A 21,577-nucleotide genomic window follows, 5' to 3' on the forward strand; every position below is an offset into this window, starting at 1 on the left:
AAAAGGAAAAAAGAAAGAAAGAAAAAAGTGACATTTCACTTATTTCACTTACAGGAAAAAACAACCTGTTGCTTCAGGAGGGGTGACATCCCCTGTGCAATAAAAAGGAAGACAAGGAATGTTCCTCATGGAGAAAACACAGATTTTTCAGCAGCAGTATAAAGACAGAGGATAATAAAGCACACGACTTGCAGTCCCACATACTAGTACACGAGGTACAGAACACATTCTAAGGTAGCTGGATTATGAGATTTGCATGGCTGTATGTGAAGATTATTTGACTTTCAGCAATAAGGTGTAACTCAGCAATCCACGTGCCCGAATTCAGGCCAATGCTGGCAGCTTACTAGAGCTTAAGCTTGGTGCTTTAACAAGCTCCTGTGTTTTGCTAAGAAAAGATAATCCAAACAAACGCCCCACAAACTGCATTTGGCCCAGTTCCCCACTGCAGGGACTTCTCTACTGCACAGAGAACATTGGTAAAATACCTGACTACCTAAGAGAGAACACACTGCGATCTTAAACTCTTGCCTTAGATTTCAGTATTTTCACATCATAAAGGTGGCTTTTGGTCAACTAAATTTCATAGAACCACAGAATGGTTTGGGTTGGAAGGGACCTTTGCGATCATTTAGCTCCAACCCCTGGTGTAGGCAGGGACACCTCCCTCTGCACCAGGCTATTTGCTTCAGTCGAACAGAAAGCACATCCTGTCACGGCTGAGAGGCACAGATCTCAGAAGATGCCCTCTGTTTCAAAGCACACCTAGCGTGTTCAGAACAACCCACGGCAGATACACGGACTGATCATGAGAGTTTTAAATGTGGGGTAATATGCAGAGTCATTTGATCTCCAAGGAAATACATTTAATAAATAATATGAAGTTTTAGATCAGGGGAAATAAAAAGGAAAAAAAAAAAGAAATGGATTGAGGCTTTACTGTGATCAAAAGAGGAGTGATGTGCAGTTCCCACCTGAACACTTCAGTTCACCAAAGCCACATTCACATCTCACTGTACCCAGAGAAGTCAGTTGTGACTGCCAGCCTGAACACACACACATCTCTGCAGTTCAAGTAGAAAATGTAATGCTATGACATGATGGAAAGCACAGCAGTGACAGTGAGGTAGCAAAGTTCGTGGCTGCAACAAATGAGGATAAGCTGAAATGCAGCATCTGTGAGCACAGAAACAAAGAAAATAATCTGGTTACCTTTGAGAGGCCTCAGGTAGGCAAGGATCTCCAACAAAATACCCTCACCTCCACTGCCAGCCCTTAAATGAGGTCTGAGAAGGGGTGGATCCTGGCTCCAGCCCTTCCAGTCACTCAGTGCATTGCATGCACCTGAGCTCCCCTGGGCTGGCCCTGCCTTCCCACAGGTGCTCAATCCTGCCTTAAGTCCTGACTTAGCATTTCTGCTACAGAAAGCAATGCTTTGATATGCACATTTCAGTAGGGAACTTCTTTTGTCCTGAGCACAAAATGCTCATCTCTGAGAAGTCACCTTGCTGACAGCAGGTACTGATTGAGGTCCTCCTGCCAACTTCAGCAGTAAGGGTGCACGTTCAGACCTTAAGGCATGAAATTGAGCACAAATCCCAACAAATAGCCAGCAGTGGGATGCACAGTTAGCTCCCAGTGCCCTTTCTTACCTATTATTTTAAAATGGCTTATTGCTACTGAGCCCAATCTCACATTTTAAACAGCACAGATAGCTATACCAGTGCCAAAGGGAGCAATAGGTCTCTGTCACCTGAAATCACTGAACACAATCCCCCATTCAACATAAAATCATTGAAAACAATTCCCATTCAATCTGGGATTTGGGGCCTTGCACAGGAACAAGGAGCTAAGATCATTTTTGACCAGTTTTACAGAGGGGTCACATTCAGTCACTGTAACAGTTTCTAACAGTCTCAAAGGCCAAGAACCCACCAGAACACCATTAAATTAGAACGTGAATTTGCAATTATTTTATGAGCAAGAGGCAAGATAGCTATGGACCAATTGCAGTCTTCTCTTAGGAGATGTATGGTTTTAGCACCCAGCAACTCACTGCTCTGCTGCAGGGTGACAAGCACTCCACGTTCAGCAGCCATCAGATTTCAAGGCATCACTTCTGGAGTGGAAAGACTACAAGGGAATTCAGTGCATCACCACACTGCAACAGTGCCATGTGGTCTGCTACCCAAAGCCTAGCATCTATTTGCTCCGTTCCACTGAGTAAGATGACAGGATCCAGGCACATGTTGCTTGTTTGTCAAAAAAGAGTTTGCTTGGCAAGTAGAACAGGGAAGAAAACACACTGGAACAGGTTGCCCAAGGAGGCTGTGGATGCCCCATCCCTGCAGGCATTCAAGGCCAGGCTGGATGTGGCTCTGGACAGCTTGGGCTGCTGGTTGGCGACCTGCACACAGCAGGGAGTTGGAAGTGGATGAGCATTGTGCTCCTTTGCAACCCAGGCCATTCTATGATTCTATGATTAGTATGAAATGTATTTCAGCCTAGAACAAGGTTCACTTGTTACTTTTTGCTCAGCAAACATTGGGGTTTTTTCAGCCTTGGGTGAACATGAAGGAAGTATACTGACTATGTGCTGCAGCCTGCAACCTTCCTGGTCCCTCTCCCCTCACATCACACCATTAGCACAGCAACACTTCACATCTCTACACCTGACAGTAGCTCTACCAACAGTTTTTGCACTGTCTCATCTATTCCCAGAGTCCCTGCCCTCCAGCCATGGTGACAGCAGGCCCCAAGGCTCAGGCATTGGCAAAGCACATTGCTGTATTGCTGCATCTGCTTTATTGCACAGATTTCCATCAGCAAATGCTGCTCAAAGCTGCATCTGTATCTGGAGTTCAGCATCTCTACATAAGCTTTTTTCCATGTAACTTAGTGCTTTTCTCTATTTTTTTAGTTCAGTGGTTTTACAAAGATGCCCTGTGACAAATGAAAGACAATTTACCATGCGTGCTAAAAAAGCAGAAAAAAAGAGATTGTCCTGTAACCACTGCTGCAATCTTATTCAGTACCCCAACACGTCCATAGCCCTTCTATATCTCTGACACAACTCAGCCTACCTTGCACAGTTCTTCCTTAAAATAAATACCATGCAGGTTTCTCTGGTGTTAGCTGAGGCTGAATGTAAGCTGAGGGCTGCCCAGAAATCCTGCAACTTGTTCCGCAGAGGAAGGCTGTTAATTTGCAGCCCTTCTTGCCAAATTAGCAGCAGATAAGGTCAAAGGATTCAGACAGTAAGAGGACTGTATTGATTACAGAGGTATGCAAAGGTAAGGGTGCTTACAGGGACAGAATGAACACTGACTTTTATCAGTTAATGGTAATAAATTTATCACCAGACTCCAGCCTACGCTGTTCGAAGGGCCTCATTAAGTGCTTTGCAGCTCTCAAGGGCAAAGTGTAATGAGACGTGGAGAACCTTCCCTTTCCCTCTGTGCAGGAGAAGAAGGCACGTGCCCAAAAAGTCTCACCGCATAGATGCACTAAGGTAGAAGTACCTCTGTTGTGCTTTACACCACTCCCCACACTGCACCTGCTGCTCACAGCACTCACTGATAAAATCACTGACTCCTGGGAGCCTCGACTGTAGCAACTCCAGCCCATGCAGTGCTCTCTATTTCAGTGCAAATGTCCTCAGCAGCCTCTGAGGCACCAGAGATGCTGCACTCATTCTGCTGCTGTTTCTCTCCTTCCTCTCCTGTAAAATACTTTGTTTTTCTTGCGACGAGGAGCTCAGGGTTCACTTCACTGAGATGGCACTGTGCCATTTAGGGTACTTACCTTTGCATGGTTTTCTCCAAGCAAATCTCTTGGTTTTAAATCCTATACAGGACATTACTTGAACAGTGAGGAGAGTGGGGTTGGCCTCAGAGGAAGGCACGATTTGGTACCTGATGCTTTTATGTTAGCTAATGGTGATCTCAGCCAGTTTTACAGCATTCAATAAATTAACCTTACAACACCCAGCAATGAAGCTGCATTCCAGGTTCACGACTGGGAAAACAGCCAAATGCAAGGCCCCACTTACACCCCTGCAGCTCCACAGGTAAAAGCAGGCTGCAGCTTGGGAAGATGACGACTTACCAAGGTGATGGGACAACAAATAAATGAGTCTGCATTGAAAACCAGGATCCTGTTGCTCCTATCATTGGAATAAACATTGGTTTTGTCCATACAGTACTTAAGTACGTATTAAGGCAATATTGGTTTAGATCATTAAAAGTTATAAATATGTTCTTAGGTACAGTCAGATAACTTGCTGAAAGATAAGGTTTGTATTATTTCAGAGATAAAAAATGACCAAAGAGTTTTCCAAGTGAAAATCCATTGACAAGGAAAAAGATTGGGAAAAGTTCACAATGTTCACACTGCTAATTATTGATGATAAATGTTCTTCCCTCTTGAACTTGGAAACCATCCCATAGCAGGACCTGGCTTTTTTCATTCAGGTAGATCCTTGAAACAACTCCACATTCTTGCAGTTTATATTATGAACCCTCTGTTTCAAACAAAACCTCTCTTTTTACTGCACTGACATAAGGAGATGAGATGAAAGATGGCCAGAGATGAACAAATTTCCTCTTCCACAAGCACGCTCAGAAAACATCTGTCCACAAACAAATTACAAAGCATAATTCTGATGTCCTTACCCTGTTTTAGCATAAGCTCTCTCTCTGATTCTGAGAATCAACCCTCCTCTTATTTTTTTCACTACTACATAAAAATGCACATGCTGCAATTTTCAATTCACAGGGGTAATTAATGGTGAAGTTCTGCTGATGCTTGACTCAGAAGAAGCAAAATCTGGTTTGTTAGCTCTCTGCAAAATCTCAGGAGGTTATTATTCCCTTCTGTTCTTCAGCTAGAATTCTAATTAATTAAAAGTAAGATTAGACAAAAAGGAAAACCTCAGATTTTAATTGCATTCACAATTTGCAGGTACACTAAAACCAAAGAAACGCGAGCAGGCAGATGTGGCTCACACTTGGACGATTTGTAAAGGCAAAGAGAATTTCAAGCAGTTTTTTCACCTGTGAACATTATGTTCTGATAGATACATCACAAAGAATTACTCCAAACGCAGCCAGCTCCACATCTAAGGTGGCAGAGGAACTTACACTCTGGTTTTGCAGGGCACACCAGCACGTGTTAACCACAGGGCAGCCAGGCAGTCCCACAGAGCAATGAGACTGCCTGCCAACACGAGCATCTCAATGGGCAGAATCCTCTAACCAAGGCTGTTAGCAAACCAATGCTTCTTCATTAGTTCTACCGTGCTGGCCTTCATCCACAGCCTGCAGGGGCTCAGAGGATAGTAAGTAATAAAATGGAGCCTCTGCCTGCCCTCTGCAATTGCATAGCATGTGTAGAGAGGGACTGCTCCCACCTCTCAGCACGGCAGGCAGCACTTGCAAGGTGCAGCATCTACAGCACTACAAAAAAGTCAGGTTCCCTATTTCATGGATGTCCTTTTATAGTTACTATCACTCCACTTTTTCTAATACACCCGCTGACTCTGTCATCTACGCCATGTCCCCATGCTTCAGGCTTGTTTGGGCATATTTATACATCAAGTACTCAGCACATAATTTTTCTGCCTAGGGAAGAAATCCCACTTACTTCCACTCTTAAGCAGGCGTTGTTCCTCCTCCTTCAGCCTGTTCTGCATCAGACGCAGCATGTTTGCTGCTTCCTGTAACAGGTGAGAAAAACTGAATTAGAAAAGCTGCCCCATCGTCCAGTCAAGTAGCTAATTGGATGGCTCTACAGCAGCACTTAAGGGTTCTCACAGGCAAAATGAAACAAGAAAATTTCATCATCGAAAATATTTTATGGACAAAAGACCTTAGGTGAAGTTTGGGAACTCCTACTTACTTTGCCCACGAGGTCAGCACATACCAACAAACAGTGCACTGAAAATCATCCACACGTTCCAACCAGGTGAAACTTCTCTTATCACACTGAAAATGAGTTCACTCATCTTCATCCCAAAGAACATCACAACCATTACAGAACAAAGGGGACTCTCTTTGCAAAGTGACCTTCGGTAGATTTTTTCAGCCAATATGCCAATAGGCACCAGAAGTGGTTTGTGAAATGACTGCAGCTTTCTCATGCATAAACCATAATGGAATCAATTCACCCGTTCCCACGTATGAAAACAAAATGGGAAGAAACAGCCCAACGAATGAGCTGAAGAAGTACAGCCCGACAGTGTCTTACACTCATAGGGGGCACTGTGCTACTGTACAGAGTTTGGGTGCATAGGAGAGCCGTGGCAGCAAGACTACATAAGGTGGTTTGCTGATTTTTAAATGTAGCAGGTTGTTAGGTAAAAAATATGCTGAGGAACACTGTTGTAATGACAGTATGCTAAAGTTGTGACATAAAGGCTGCTAAGAGCAAATGGAAAAGGGCAAATGGGGTTGCTGTGCTAAGGAGGAGAAGCAAATTGCCATTCACAAGCCTTCACATGAATGACAATAGTAAAAGAAAGTGTTACAAAAAGGCCTACAAGGACTTAAAAATCCTCAGTCCTGCAGCTGATAAAAACTGTGATGGATCAGAAAGGCAGGAGTAGGCTGATGGGAGCAGGGCAGTGGTGGGTAGAATCACAGAATGTAAACCAGACACCTTCAATCTAGCATCATGGATTGGTAAGAAAGCATGCCTGCCTCTGTAGGCAGTAACAGCTTGCAGTGAGTTTCATCTTCTGGGATGAGCGTCACAAGGTGGACTAAAGGTAAGAACGAGATGTGGGCAGCCAGGATCCACAGCATGGGCCCTTCCTACGAGCTCTCTCTGCAACACCATGCCTTAACGTTTTCCAGCTGAGCCACCAGCTGCTAGTTTCTTTCTTCACCTCTTCTTCCCTATTTAGTTTCTCCCAGTCACCCTTAAGATTTAAAGATAATCAATGAAAGCACAGAAATGGATTAAACAAGTCTTGCACCCCGAGCCAGCAAACATTTCCAGCACAGCCCCCATGGCACAGTGCCTTTGGGACGAAGGGTGCAGGCAAAGGAGCAGTGCTGAGCAGCCTCAGTCTGACTCTGTGTGCTGCAGCCTGCACAGCACACATGGCAAAGAAAACCAAAGAGGGGTAACAAAAGTCAGGGCACATCCCAGATGCCATGAGGACAAACGCATAAAATTAGAAAACGTCTTTAAAATAGATCTGTAGATGGGTAGGGAAATGATAGGAGCGTATGCTCAACAGGAGTTGCTGCTCGAAGCCCTGACTGGCACAATGCACAGCAGTGTGCTGCCGTGGTGGGCAAGGAGGGGGGTAGTGCTTCTTTCAGCTCCAGTGCTGATTTGTGTGCTTAAAATGCAAGAGAAGTGGAGCATCAGGAAATCTCTTAGCATGCAGCTGAGGCCTCTCCCCACTCCTGCAGGTACCAGTAACACAGCTGACCTCGCAGCGAGCAGCTCAGAGCTCACTGGCAGAAAACATGTTGATTTTCTTCAGGCTTAGATCCCTGCATAGCTTGATGCACGGTCAGATAAACACCACAGGGAGCTGCTGAGGCTGTATGCCATCATCCTTTCCAGAGCTGCTCTTCCAGCACACGAAGCAACGTCACACGAGGGATCCCAGCAGAGCAGCACCCTGCCCACCCAGTGGCACAGCAGGGGTTGGCACAGTGACAGCGTGGGGTTTCTGGGGCACCCTGGCAGCAGCTGGGTGTGCAGAAGCAGGTGAGCAGCAGCCAGCGTTGAGGCTCTGCTCAGTCTCTCTGGTAAACAAATGCGGCTGAAATGCTGCAGGCAAGTGCTGCACATAACCTACCCCACAAGCTAAATGTGCCCAAATTTAGAGGCATATGCTACGGAATCATGGTGCCAAGTAAACACAATTAGCGTGGTGCCAATGAATGCAGAATCAGAGCCAGTCTGCCCCATCAGAACGTGGCCCTGGGCCTTCCAGGACACCTGGGACTGAAAGTCCTGTCCTAAAGGCAGGTGGATCTCTGTTGAGACGCAGCTCTTCTCTTTGATATGCAGCCCTTTCCAGATGTAGATCTACCCTTTACAGAGCAATCCTGTCAGTCATTTTGCAGGCTCAGTGCAGGCAGCCCAGCACAGTGCGTGGCCGTGCAGGATGCTGACACAACAACCCAGGCTCCAGGGGATGTGAGGAAGCACCCACCCCAATCCTTGCACCCAGCAGGAGCAGCAATGGGATTGCAGCAGTGTGTGTGCCCCAGTTCTGTGGGTGCTAACAGACTCCCAGGACAGAGCCTGCTCAGCATCCCAGGCAGCCTGCTCAGTGCTGCCTGGCCAAAAGGGGAAGTAATGACCTCCAGATCAAGTCAGAACCATTTTGCACTGCTAATGACTTGTCCATGCCTTTAGCATACAAGGTTCTGCTCAACTCCACCATAAATACACTGCCAGGCATCCTCAGCAGCCCTGTGGGACAGACAGACCCAGCCAGCAGCAAGAAGCAATAGAGAATCCTTCTGTTGACACAGGAGGCTTCCCAAGCAAATGAGCTCTGCCTGCATTTACAGTGATCTGTGCTTTTTTCATGCTCAAGACTGTCCAACTGAGCAAGAACGTTATCCACCTCCAGCACAATGGATGCATTTTCCAAGACAGATGTGTGTTCTTGATAGAATGGGGCTTGAATGAGCACAATGCAGATGCTCCTTATCCTAATGTATTTTAACCAGCAAAGCAGACAACTTTTCATCTCACATCTGGTTATGAAATGATTTGGAAAACAACAATGAGACACAACATGTCTGTTTGGCAGTGCTTTTCTATAACCTAACCCACTGTCCTGCAGATAAGTGGAACTTCAGCTGCAAATTCCTGCAGCGGAGCAAACGGCTTTGAGAATCCTTTTATAGAAACTTGCACAAAGCAGAGCCTGAGAAAGAATTTCTCTTTGATTGACTTCTTATTTAATATGAATTTCAATTTCTTGAAGAGAGGGACTGTTAAACACCATGTAATTATGACCACTGGTGAAGTCCACATAGCTGAGTGCTGGATCTGGGCACGGGGAGGAGAGGTTTTGATTTGTTTTGCTGTTGTTTGCTTTCAGACATCCAGACCCATATGCCACCACATTAGAGAACGCCCTCCAGCAGCTGACCCACACATCACAGCAGCTCTGCCACCCTCTCACTGTCTGACTTAGGGAAGTGACCCACGGCTTGAATAAGCCACGACTTCCTGACAGGCAGTCCTTTCTGACAGCACTAATGCTGCTGAGCGTTGTTCTAAACAATAAAATCAAGTTGCTGAAATCATTCGATTGCAGACAACTCTTACCCCTTCAGACTGAAAAAGCAGTGAAGGCTGGGGAGAAGAAAACCAAAATTGATGCACTATTTGATTATTGAGGGCGTCTCAGTATTTTCTTCTTAGTTAACATCAAAATTGTACTGGGGAAGTTGTGGAGAAAATGCCAGCAGGACTTTGAAAACAAAGGACACGTTTCATGGAGCCAGCTGAGAGACAGTATGGTTACCACTGAACGAAGACAAAGAGAAGAAATGAAGAAAATACCGCAGGGATAAGTGTGAAGAAATGTCAGGACAACGACTGGCGATGGCTGATCTGCTTTTTGCTCAGATGCTAACATCTCAGTTTTGCCTGGGTTATCTCTTCTGTTCTCAGCCATCCTCCAAACCCCAGAAATCTCTCTCAGCATCTTAGTAATATTTCCTTCTGGTTTTCTTTTTTTTTTTCCCCAGTGATTTGCTAGAGCATACTGGTAATCCTCCTGCTCTGTAGTGCACTCGAAGAGAACCAATTTGAGGATGGATTGAACACCTCATCTTCACCTTGCCTATTAATCTCAGCAGCCGTTTCTTGCTTTGTTATAGAACAAAGCAGCTGAGATTAGCTCTTGCTGCATGCACACAATGGGATTTGTTTTTCATAATGGAGTGTTGCCACTCATTCAGTAGGGGTGAGATACAAGGACTTGGAAAAATTGCTGCCTGAAGAGAGAATGTGACAGTACTCCTAACGAGAGGAAGGCTGCTAGGTGCAGCAGTGAGTGGGGAACACAGTACCATGGCACCTGTGCTGCTCCTGAAGACTTGCAGACAGTGCTTCCTCCCCTACTTTGAATCACCTCACCCCATAGGAATGTCTGGCTTTGTGATTTCATTTGACTGCAACGCTTTGAAGTTTTTCCCCTTTCTTTGGAACAGGCTGCCCAGAGCTGTGGGTGTCCCATCCCTGGAGATGTCCCACTGATGGGAGCCTGGGCAGCCTGAGCTGGTGTGGGGCAGCCAGCCCATGGCAGAGTTTGGAACTCGATGATCTTTGAGGTCCCTTTGAACCCAACCATTCTGTGATTTGATAATTACTATTTTGCTGAGGAATGAAGTCCCTGGGAGACAGAAAAAAACGCACCTGAAAAAGTGAGGCAGCAGAATGCTTGCCTACAGGCTTGCTGAGCGACAAGGACGTGCAAAGGAGCATTGTCAGGAATGATGCTGACAGCCTGAAGATTTGGGGGCACTGGGAAGAGTGGGAGGGGGCTCTGCTCTGTTCGTGGCAAAGGCAGTGCACACAAGAGCCCAGCTCTGGTCCTGTACACATGCACATGTCAGAGGGAATGAAACAGGAGGAATTAGAAGGTGAACTTCTGGTGTGCAGCTTTGAACCCAGGATTACAGACCTATGGAGGGAAAGCCTGCAGGCTTGCAGTGCTGCAGCAGATGGAAACAGGCACCCCAGGAAGCTGGGAGGGGAGATGGGGAGCAGCAGCTGCACTCCCTGCAAAGGAGCGATTTTTGGATGCACTGAGCTGCCCTGCAATAAGTGCAATAAGAGTCATGTGTGGTTTGTGCTCCAGCCCTTAGCTGGACTGAATACAAAAGCCACAACCCCACTGTGTCCTGGTATTAAATCAAGGACAGCACTTTGGGGAATGTGGTCTCAAAGAAGTGAGCTGCTGCTCTATTAGAAAAGAAAAAACTTCTCCTAGCAGATTCTCTGGAATTTCTTATCAAGGTTCACGCTAATAAATATTCAACATTTATTCATCTTTACCATTTTGGCCTGAGGTGTATTTGCAAATCAGCACCACCGGCCGTTTCTTTTTATTTATTTTTAGAGAAATCATCCTTCCAGAGGATGGACAGACACTGCATCAACTGGAAACCATCAGCCTCCATTACAGGACCATCTGTCTCCTCCCTAGTCTCATTATTGCCATCTCCCTCAATTTGATGCTCTGAACAGCCATCGCCTCTCACCATTAAGAGTCATTTTACAGCAATCATTTCTATTGAAACACATTAAGGCATACTTGGGAGTATTTAATACACATAACTGACACTCACCAGAAATTCACCAATGTTAACACAGCACTGTCCCCACCACGTGATGGTGGAAGGAGAGGAAGGGAGAGAGATTCGTTTCTGCTGTGGTGTCACTATTTCACACAATGAATTTGATTGTTCTTTTTCAGAGTATGTCCTTACCTTGAAACACTTCTTCAGTCGCATCTAGCCGTTACAAATACCCATGATGTATCTACCTAGAATTGAATTTTCTTGAATTTTACAACAGTTTGGTCTTATGTTGCCCATTTCCTGCCTTCAATCCTATTAGCTGCAATCTGTGGTAGAAGTGGTCACTGGGAGTACTGTAACAGACACTGCAGAAGTACTTCAGTAAACGTGGAAGAAGAGCATTGGTCATTCAAGCTGACAGAACAGCTCTTAGCTGAGTGAAGCACTGACACAGTGCTGAGAGGCTCAGCATTATGACAAAGACCAAACCAGCATCTGCGTTCATCTCTTCACAGCACATGGACAAGTCTGCATCCTCCCCTAGAAATTCTGACACAAACATTGTATTTATCAAAATGAGCAACTAAATCTGATAGGTCACTGCAAAGTGCATCTGCGTCAAGGATGGTCACAAAAAACCACTAAGGTTTGCTCAGAAGGCTTATCTTTAGAAGGAAATACATGAAGATAAACTCAACTTTCTTTGTGCTATCATAAAAGCGAGGGGAAAAGGCTGAAATATTTCCTGATGTGATTAAACTTACTATAAGGGAATATACATCTTCCTAAAAGTCCAATAACTGCTTAGCAGTTCTGACTTCCTACTCATAAGCACCACAACAAGCACGTCACACAGAACAGATGGATTGGAGCTGGAATGGTACAGCACACTTCATACTGGGAAGCAGTGAGGCAGTGCCCTGAGACGTGCAGCAGGTCGGTGCTAGCTCTCCTGAATAAAGAGACTGTGTGTGAAGGTCTCACCTAGAAATTGATGCTTTCCCCTCGGGAACTCGGAAGGCAGGACTGAACATAAAGAGCAAATCAGCTCAGGGAGACAAATTCTAGCTTGCTAAATGTGTACTCTTGCACTATCAGTTGAGTTTAATGACTTGCCCTATAGACTGGAGTGACCTATTTCTGCTTTACATGAATCCTCCTTGCTACCTCCTAGAGCTCTCCCCTCTTGTTCTTATAGAAGAAAATGGTAATTCTCCCAGTGGCGTATTTCTTCATCCAGTACAAAAGCTTTCTGCACAGGTTTCTACACCTTCTCCAACACTACACATTATGCTTTTCACTTAAATGCTCAGCTTCCCCCGAGAGGCTGCGTGGTCCTTGGAGGCTCTCAGGACCTGATCAGATTAAATCTTGTGTAATGTGCTCCAATGCCATAGCTGACCTTGGGCTGGAGACCTCATGAGGTCCTCTCCAACTAGAATTAATCTGTGAATTGGTGATCGAGAAAGCAGGTTTAAAAGTTATTTACCTCTTCTGGTTTTTTTCCTAAAAAAAAACGTCTATCTCAAATAGTCTGCCCTGATGCTGTACTCTACTTGTTTTTTGGCTATGTATTATGATGGATGGCAGTTCAAAGAATTTGACACAAGCTACATGAAGGCTCCTGAGAAGGATGGCAGCTCAGCCCCCTGCAGCCTTACTCCTTCATTACAGCCCTGCCAGTTCTGAACTCAGTGCTGTCTCTGATGAGCCTGATGTTTCAAATCCTCCTTTCTTCCACAACCTTCCCACCCCCCTCTTCCTGAAGCTCCAGCTACGAGGGGCCCCTCCTGCAAGCACACACACACACTCTTTCATTACTTCTTGAGCCAGCCAGTTTTCCCCTGCATCTACGTGTGCATTTTATCCAGTATGGGTCATTTCTTCCCAGATTCATGGAACTATTCTCTTACCTACTTCTATCTGGTTAACAATAAAAGGAAAAAGGCATCATAAACGCAGAGAAGCCTTCACAAAAAAAAACAAACAGATGACATTTGTACCAAATACTTCTCCTGAACTGGTTTTCCAGCACTGCTCCCAGAGCACTCTGCTGTGCCACCAGCCAGAGCCAGCCCATTGCTCACATCAACTGGGCCATTTGGAAGTGAGGAATGTTGCAACATCAAGACACACCAGAATAAGTACAAGCATAAAAGCCTTTTTAGGTTGGTTGAAGCAGTGTAAGTGTGCTGCCCACGGGCACATTTACACTAGGTGTAGTTTCTCCTTTCGTGTTAAGATCCAAGTTCAATGAGGCTGAATTGAAGGCCTGCAATTAAATGCCCCAAGAGGACGTAAGAAATCCTCCTGAACCATCCAGGAACCACCAGTCAGAGCTGAGTGAGCAGAACGTTATAGGCAATACAGCACTGAGAGCACTGCTGAGGATTTCTACGACCACCTATGACAGAGCATAGCTCAACTAGACGACAAACAGACAGAAGGGCAGGAAGGGAACACAAAGCTAGGTGAGATCACAGGGCTCTAAATCATCCCCAGCCCTGGGTGATAGAAGCAAGCAGAACTGAGAAAGAAGAAAAAATTTTAAAAAAGACCCAGACTAGCATTTTCTGCCCAGAATTTTCCAGCTGAACTGCTTTCATACAAGCTTCAAGTCAGCACTAACACTCAGGAATTCATTACTGTCTGAAATTGTGTCACATAGGATGGACTTTATCCTGAGATTCAGATGTAGTCATCATTAGATATAACACGAGCTTACTATTATTGCAATTCCTCTCTATTTTTCCAATTCCCTTTTGTGGAAGACGTGAATTACAATGACTCAATAACAGCTCATTGAGCATTCCCTCCAGGTATTATGTTTTATTGTACTAACTTACTAGCAGTATTGGTTGGACGTGTGATTTATTCAAATTAATGTACAACTCTGCAATGTAAACCTGAGGTCAGTTTGCACCATGTGAAGAAATTAAAATCCCAATTGGTATTGATTGGAAGTTAGTAGTCACGGCTGTGTCTCGTTCACCACCATAAAACAAGCACTGACTGCTAGAATCTAATGTCAGGATTACCTGCTCCGTGCCACAGGTAGCACAAGCCCTCTGTGTTCCAAGGGGTACCATGATTATTTACTCTTGTCAAGGATAGCATTTCTTTCATTAAAGAGCAGAAGTTCTTGGTGAACCTCATGGTTCCAGGAACTGATCACAGCATTGCTGCCTTTTGTCCAGAGATCAATTAGTTCCGATGCCATCTATGTTTCTTAGAGCAAATAATCTCTTCTACAGGTGGCTGACATGGTTTATTTCTTATTTTCTACCCAGAAAGCCCTATATTAAGAGGGAGTGCCAGCAAGCCTCAGTCTTAACAATGCTGTTGTTGGAGACCAAGCATTGAACCTAGAGAGCAGGGGACAACACAGGAGATCCCAGCTCCTGCTCGCCAGGACAAGGCTCTAGCTACGATGTTAGAAGACATCGTAGGAAAAGACATGAAGGAAAAAAACTTCTTTAAAATTTCCCTTTGTGATGGTTTAGAGAAGAATCAAGTAGACAACACTACTGATGCAAACAGATCTCCCCTGAAAGGGATGGCATAGTTCCCAGACAGAAAGACATGCTGTTGGCCCCAGGATTTCTTACCTGTCCTCAATCCTGATGCTCAACCTTTCTGCAATGCTTCTGCAGTGGCATGGCTCACAATTTAGCCCACTGGCATCTATCTCAATCTCAGAATCAACTCCAGTGAAGCCCAGGAGTTCTGGAGTATTCAGGGAAGGAAGTAAAGGAAGGACTCTGGAAGTTGCCATAACTCCTAATGCCAGCTCAGGCATGAGGTGGGCATTAGGCACAAGGGCTCTGTCCTACAAGTCCACCATTCATAATTGTGCAGTGTTTCATTTTCATGCATTTCACAGAATTAAACTAGAGATTGCTTCTACACACCTGGAAATCTGAGAATTACCTTACTATTTAACATCACATAAAACCCAACCGTTCTGTTTTTCACTTTGAGATTATGCAAGCTTGTATGAGTCAAAATGCTACTTTTCCTTGGTGCTTTTCTCTGCTGCTAAGTACCTCATGCAGCAGCAGAGTATAAACCTCCTGCATTTCACATGCATCATTTTAACATTACCTATTTGTGTCATTTGCTGCGAATCAGTGGCAAAATGTCAGTCTCAAAACAAGTGTTATTTCACCTCTTTCAACCAACTCCTTGGTTTGTAACCACATATTAAGAGGTTTCTGGTAATGATTTTGTGTGTGTGTGTGTGTGTGTTGATCTCTAAAGGAAAAAAAAAACAACTTGATCCACTCGATCAGTGTTGCTTCAAGTGAGCTGTGATGCTCCTATTTCGAGCAGAATTCAAGCTAGATTTCTGTTACACAATTCACATGTCTGAAATACTTTTGAATATTCAAAAGCATAATGCAGGAAGACAGAGGAGGCAGAAAGACCATCACATAAACAATCCTCTTATCCTATCTTCTTACCAAATAAGACTGGGTAAAGAGAATACTTAAAAACTAAAATGCAGAAATGCACAAAATAGACCCCGTTATCCTATAATGTTTCTCCAGGAGGGAGGTTACTGCAGAAGAAATTCAGCAAGACAAGCTAAGAGCTGAAAGTCAAGCAGCTACATAGTGTCTGATCTCTAACAGCTCTGACCGATTTCCAAGCTTTGCTCTCACTGAAAGCTGTTACATCTCATGCCTCACAGAAATGAGCTCTGGCACCATGAGGAAGCTGCCTATTAATTACTACACTGTACATTCCGTGAGCCCTGTCCTCCCAGTCTTCCTCCACCTGCAGAGCAGTTCTTACACAACAGGACCAGCTTGGTTTTGTAGTAGCAGCAGCAGGACAGGACTGGAGCAGCCTCTGCAAGGTGTTTGTATCCCAGCCCAGACACACGGGACCCTCTTCACTCTTACTGCTCAGGAGCAGCTGAAGGCACAATCTAAGTGTTGCTGCTGGTCAGAAAACCTTCCAAGTGATGAACCTGTAACAAGTAGCTCCTTCCAAAAAAAATCACAGCAATAACAAGTGCAAGAAGATTTAGCAGCTGCCCTGGGAAGTCATCCTGAGTCCAACCAATCCCCTCCACTCTCTTAATGAATCCCACTTCTCAGATCCGTGGCTGAATTTGATGTGAGAATGCATTCCTGCATCACCCTCCTGTCACTAAGCCCCTGCCATAGCACTTCTAGCTTTTCCTCCTTTATCCCCAGGTGGGTATTGGCCTATTCAAAAATCTCTCTGCTTTCCCACATATCTTTAGCCCATGGAAGTAAATCTCACCTCGGGTTCCTTTTTAAATTTAGTTAAGTCAGTGAAAACAGTGTTGTCAACACAGAGTTGCAATTCTGCACTTGTATCTCCTGAGCTACCAGAAAGAAGGTAAGACTTCACGAATATCAGTTTTATTCTCCCCAGGCCAACCTAGGGGGTATCAGGATTAGAATACACTGCGGTTTATGTGGCATTTTTAGGGTTTTAATCAATTCCTGTTTGATCTCTAGATCTGTGAAAATAATAAGTTCTGGAATCTGTCAAGTATGAAGACCACTAGGGAGACAAGGGCAAGCTATGTTTACACATCTGGCACATCAGATATCAAGGGAATCCTAACAAATACAAGATCTTTGAGGGCTGAGAAATGTTCATTTCAGTTAATCTCATTTCCCACAAAGTTTGTGCTAGGGTTTTTAATGTGAGGCAGTATCAATGAGGCACCAGGAGCAGGCATGCACACGACCACTGCAGGGCATTCAGAGGGACCCCTGAGATCTAACTCTAGTTGCCATGATATTGGTAGGGAGCTGCAGACCTTTGCTTCAGTGGAAAGAATGCACGGGGCAGCAGCTCCTTGTGCAGCTCCATCTCATCTATGATGCTCTTCACACGCAGTCCCACCTTTTCTCTGTCTCCACAATCTTCTCCTTTTGTGAGACCATAATTTCTCAGGCCAGCAATTTCCTGTGCTCCTTCCTCCTATGCTCAACTGCCCTCACTCTCTCCCTGTGCATTCCCTTCCTCCTCCTCTCCCTTTTCCTCATTTTCCTCCCCGTTGGGATTTGCACATCTCAGCCCCCCAGTGCTGCCAGACTTGTACGCTGGACTAAATGCCAGAACAGAAGCAACAACAATTAAGATGCTTGTGCTTACTTTTACCTCTGATATTCAATGTCATTTAGCAACTCTGGACCAGGACTGCTCTCCTGGTACCTATAAAAATGCTACCAAACAGTCATAATTCAAGTGTACATTAGAAGATTGAAGACTGTAACAAACCACTTTTCATATTAAACTCCTGCCTGGCTATTTCAGAAAGCAGTCATTGCAATGGGAACGTTAGTATTTCGAATGGGATGGTACAATGCAAAAGATATAAAAAGCAGCAGAACCAAAGCTTATCTCAGAGTGCAGCAGAACTTGGATATCCCTTTGTGTGCATATTCAGAACAAAACAGCTCCTTCAGGCACGGAGCTCTGATAGGAAAACATTAAGTCAGTGCAGAAGGGGTTTTATTTGGGCAGGGTGGGTTGCAGAGAAACTCACAACACGCTGTATTTGTGTGGTTTTCTTTTCCCTTGCTCAAACTTTCATCACGATGGACTGCTTACTGCTTACTCAGCAGCATGATGAAAAGAAAATGGGCTTAAGCAATCACAAACCAGAGAGAAGGACTGAGTGGCTTAGAACATCTTTGTCCACCATTCCATTGTATTTCTCAGTTGAGATTTCAGTGCCATCATAGAAGCAGTCTTAAAATATCCTATGAGGGAGCAGCTGAAGGAGAAGAAAGCGCTTCAGCAGTGTCCTCTGAGAAGAACAAGAAAGAATAAATTCCACCTAGAAAAAAAAAGCCAGCAAATGCTACAGGATATTGCCAAGTTATTTTGGCATTACACAAACTAGTTCCAAAAAAGTCTTTTTAACTGGATTAGCCTGTGTTGTCCTTTAAAGGACGAGCATCCATTACAGTCTGTAGAAAAACTCAGCCCACAAATCTGAAAACCCCATAAACTTGGAATTTTATAGCAGTCAAAGTTCCAATAACTTTAATGTCTAACATCAGAACCAATTTCATCATAAGAATGGGGTAAAAGCTACCGAACAGCACCGACTCTTTTTACATAGTAGAAAAATAAGAACAAATCTTCAAGAAGACGTGGCACATAAATCCATGCTTCTGCAAGAAGATGGATTAATAGCGTGAGCAGCACAAGAGAACAGAATAAAGGAGGTGATTGAAAATGAAAAAAGAGGGGAAGGAAACCACAAAGACAAAATGCCCTTATTTAAATTCCTTGGATCCAATAATAAATAGTGCATGACAGTTTGTCAATACATATGAGAAATTCACCCAAAGGAGGAGTCATGTCAGGACTTCCGACGTGCCCACGAGCACGAGTGGAGGGCAGACATAATTCCAGATCTCTCATATGTTTCAAAGTGTTCCCACATCGAACAGGCAGGTTCTCTGCAGGTGGTAATTTCATCATCAATTAACTGTTCAGTTCTGCCAATTCATTTGGCTGAGATTCAATAGCAAGCCTTCAAGATTCTCCTAATGCTGAGGGATGTTTCTCAGTGCAGTGCTTGGCAGGAGATGTCTGCCAGCTGTCCTCCAGGCAGTGCTCCGTGTTACTGCAGACACTGGGTTGGAAAAGGGATGGGAATGTCCAGGCTGGATGTGGCTGTGAGCAACCTGGTCCAGAGGGAGGTGTCCCAGCCAACAGCAGGGGGCTGGAACGAGATGATTTTAAGGGTTCCTTCCAACCCAAACCATTCTTTGGTTATATGAAGCTCAACACCACAACAGCATGGATTGCAGAGTACAGCTCTCCATGCAGCCATACATTCATCACTTGAAAGAACAAACCAAAGAAACCCACAGAGAGCCAGCACCGTGGTTTGGAAAGGCCACGCTGTTTCAGCTGCTCAATGTCACTTAATTAAAATTGTGTGCTTGGGTACAATCTTTAAATCACTTTTCTAATTAGGAAATGCACTCTGGCCTATGTCATTAGCTGTGCATCGTCAGCAGGGTACCAAAACAGCTTTGAGGCTAAGGGCACTAAAGATTAGTCTCATTATTCAGCAATGGCCTCTCAATCAGAACAGAAGCTCCTCTCAAAAACATCCAATGAGTCAAAGAAAGGGGTCCAGAAATCAGTTCTCAGTACTGAACAGCACCTAGAGTGCTGGATTAATCTAATTACATTGCCCTTGCTTTTTCCTAGCAAGCTATTTAACAAAATGCATGGCAGTGATAAAAGAGTTGACTCTCACTTCCACTACAGAAGATAATTAAGATTTGTTTGGTGGAACAAAAGACAAATACAACTGAAAAAAAAATAATCAACACAACTTCCAGTGTGTTTAACAGCTCAAGAGGCTGCATATTGAAACAGATTAAATGCAATTATCCTTGTTATTTTTCCTCTGTTGATTCTGAAAACGATACAGAGATGATAATCTCAAAGACAGCATGCAGCATCCGTGTGGGGCAAACTGCTTATGTTCAAGCTTGTAATAAGGCACCCACTGTTCTGCTTCATGACCTCGTAGCCAAAAGTGAGGAAACACTACCTGAAAAGCAGACCAAGACTGAGAGAGATGCCATGGTGCTTCCAGGTTGGCAAGAGACTAATCACTGGATTGCTGCCCACGAGGAGACATTTGGAGCCACATCCTTTAAATATTCTATATATTTTAGATACTCCAGCCTTCTGTTCTTGCTCTCCATGCTACTTTCCTCTTTCTTTTTTTCTTTTCTTTTTTTCTTTTCTTTTCTTTTTTTTGGTATTCCCAAACACTCCCTAGGGAAAAGATTTAACAGACTAATATAGGAGCAGTGAATTGAGATAACCTCAGGGTCCTTCCAGAATTAGGATTAAGCTATAGACCTAGACTTGAGAGGCGAACTCCATGCTGGTTGCAGCCAACACGATGCATTTTAAAGATGCTTGAACCACAGGTAACTTTATCACTTGAGATCATAGTAAGAAACAATCCAGTGCAGGCCTCCAGTCAGGGCAAGAACATTCCAAATGCAGAAGACAAAATGGTATTTTAACATCAAGCACACATGAATTAAAGACGTTGCCAGTTCTGATGCTTGCTAATACATACCACACATAACAAGTGACAGAAGTAGGCACAAAATCCACATCTTTTTGACACAGCCCTTTACACATTAATTCTAGACAACGTTGAAGTATTGCTGACTGCTCATCCTCATGGATGAAAAGCCAAAGTATACGGGTGGATTCTCTAGGTGTCTCCCAGAAGAAATGAGCAAAGGTAAAAGAAAAGTGCTCTTCAGATTCTAATCACAGGAACGCTCCTGAATGACAAAGGCTTTTCCCTCATCTTATTATCTTTTAATAAAAACTCTCCCAAGAGCTGTAAGCCAAGTCATTACTAACTTCTGTGCATGAATTTATAAGCAGTTCCAGGTACTCATATTCAAAACATTTCTACTTTTGGTATTAAGTCTCAACGACATTTGAACAGAAGGGAAAAAAATAATCAGATTTTAGGTTTCATTTCAAGATTAGGATTTAATAGAGGCCTCTTTTTTTTTTTGGCAAAAGATAGGGGGAAGAACTAGAGCATTATAAAACAAGATATGAAAACATTAAGCTAACTACAGGTTAGAAATGCAGAATAGCATCTACAGAGATAGCTTACAAAAGGGGAGATTAATGGGAAATTGGTTGTCAGCAATTAACAAGTATCTTAAAATGAAGGTTTACTTTCTCCTCAGGCAAAAATGCAGCAAAAATATTTGATCCTCCTGAACAAACTACAGTATGCTTTTCCTGTGTCCAAGAGGCAATGGAAATAACTACATTTTACCCATCCTACCAAAAGGTCTGAAGCCTGGGGTGAGGTGCTCTATACTTCGTGCTGTGCAGAGACAGATCAAAGCAGAAGAGGGACTATAAAGTTACCATACCTTATTTCCAGCCTACATACAGGTCACAATATTTTACTATAACTCAATGCAAGTATGAATATTGAGGGCCAATTATTTAAGGTTTATTGGCTGCTTGGTTGTTTGTTTGTTTTCAAATCAATAGGCGCACAGAGGCATGGCCAAAGCAAAAAGTGCAGCCACAGGCAGACACAAGGAACGTGCACAGCTCCCCCTTACTTCTGCCAGGAACAAGAGTGAGTTGTGTTGACAACATAAGTAATGATCTGCACTAGGAAAAGCCAAGAAGTGGAAGCACTGGCTCACTCAAAGCACAGCACACCCACCAATACTAAGGCCCAAGGGGAGATCGTTCACTGAAAT

The 21,577-nt window shown here is 44.1% G+C and overlaps 2 protein-coding genes across 5 annotated transcripts in view; one reads left to right on the forward strand and one right to left on the reverse strand.

Annotated features, from left to right (window-relative positions):
- Positions 1 to 2,949, forward strand: part of LOC104913473 (glucagon receptor-like) — a gene marked incomplete at its 5' end in the record, with an annotated part of 4,743 nt that extends 1,794 nt beyond the window's left edge. Inside the window, one exon of the mRNA XM_019620600.1 lies at positions 2,921 to 2,949. Coding sequence (XP_019476145.1) covers positions 2,921 to 2,949 — 29 coding nt within the window. The remainder of the gene's footprint in view (positions 1 to 2,920) is intronic.
- Positions 2,950 to 5,578: 2,629 nt separating this feature from the next.
- The window catches only part of CLUAP1 (clusterin associated protein 1), a 36,967-nt gene continuing 20,968 nt past the window's right edge, over positions 5,579 to 21,577 (reverse strand). For all 4 annotated transcript variants that reach the window (XM_019620683.2, XM_019620682.2, XM_019620680.2 and 1 more), the window contains one exon: positions 5,579 to 5,716. In XM_019620683.2, the coding sequence (XP_019476228.1) occupies positions 5,594 to 5,716 (123 nt within the window). In that variant the 3' untranslated portion in view covers positions 5,579 to 5,593. The remainder of the gene's footprint in view (positions 5,717 to 21,577) is intronic.

Source organism: Meleagris gallopavo, chromosome 16, assembly GCF_000146605.3.
Source record: "Meleagris gallopavo isolate NT-WF06-2002-E0010 breed Aviagen turkey brand Nicholas breeding stock chromosome 16, Turkey_5.1, whole genome shotgun sequence".
NCBI lineage: Eukaryota > Metazoa > Chordata > Aves > Galliformes > Phasianidae > Meleagris > Meleagris gallopavo.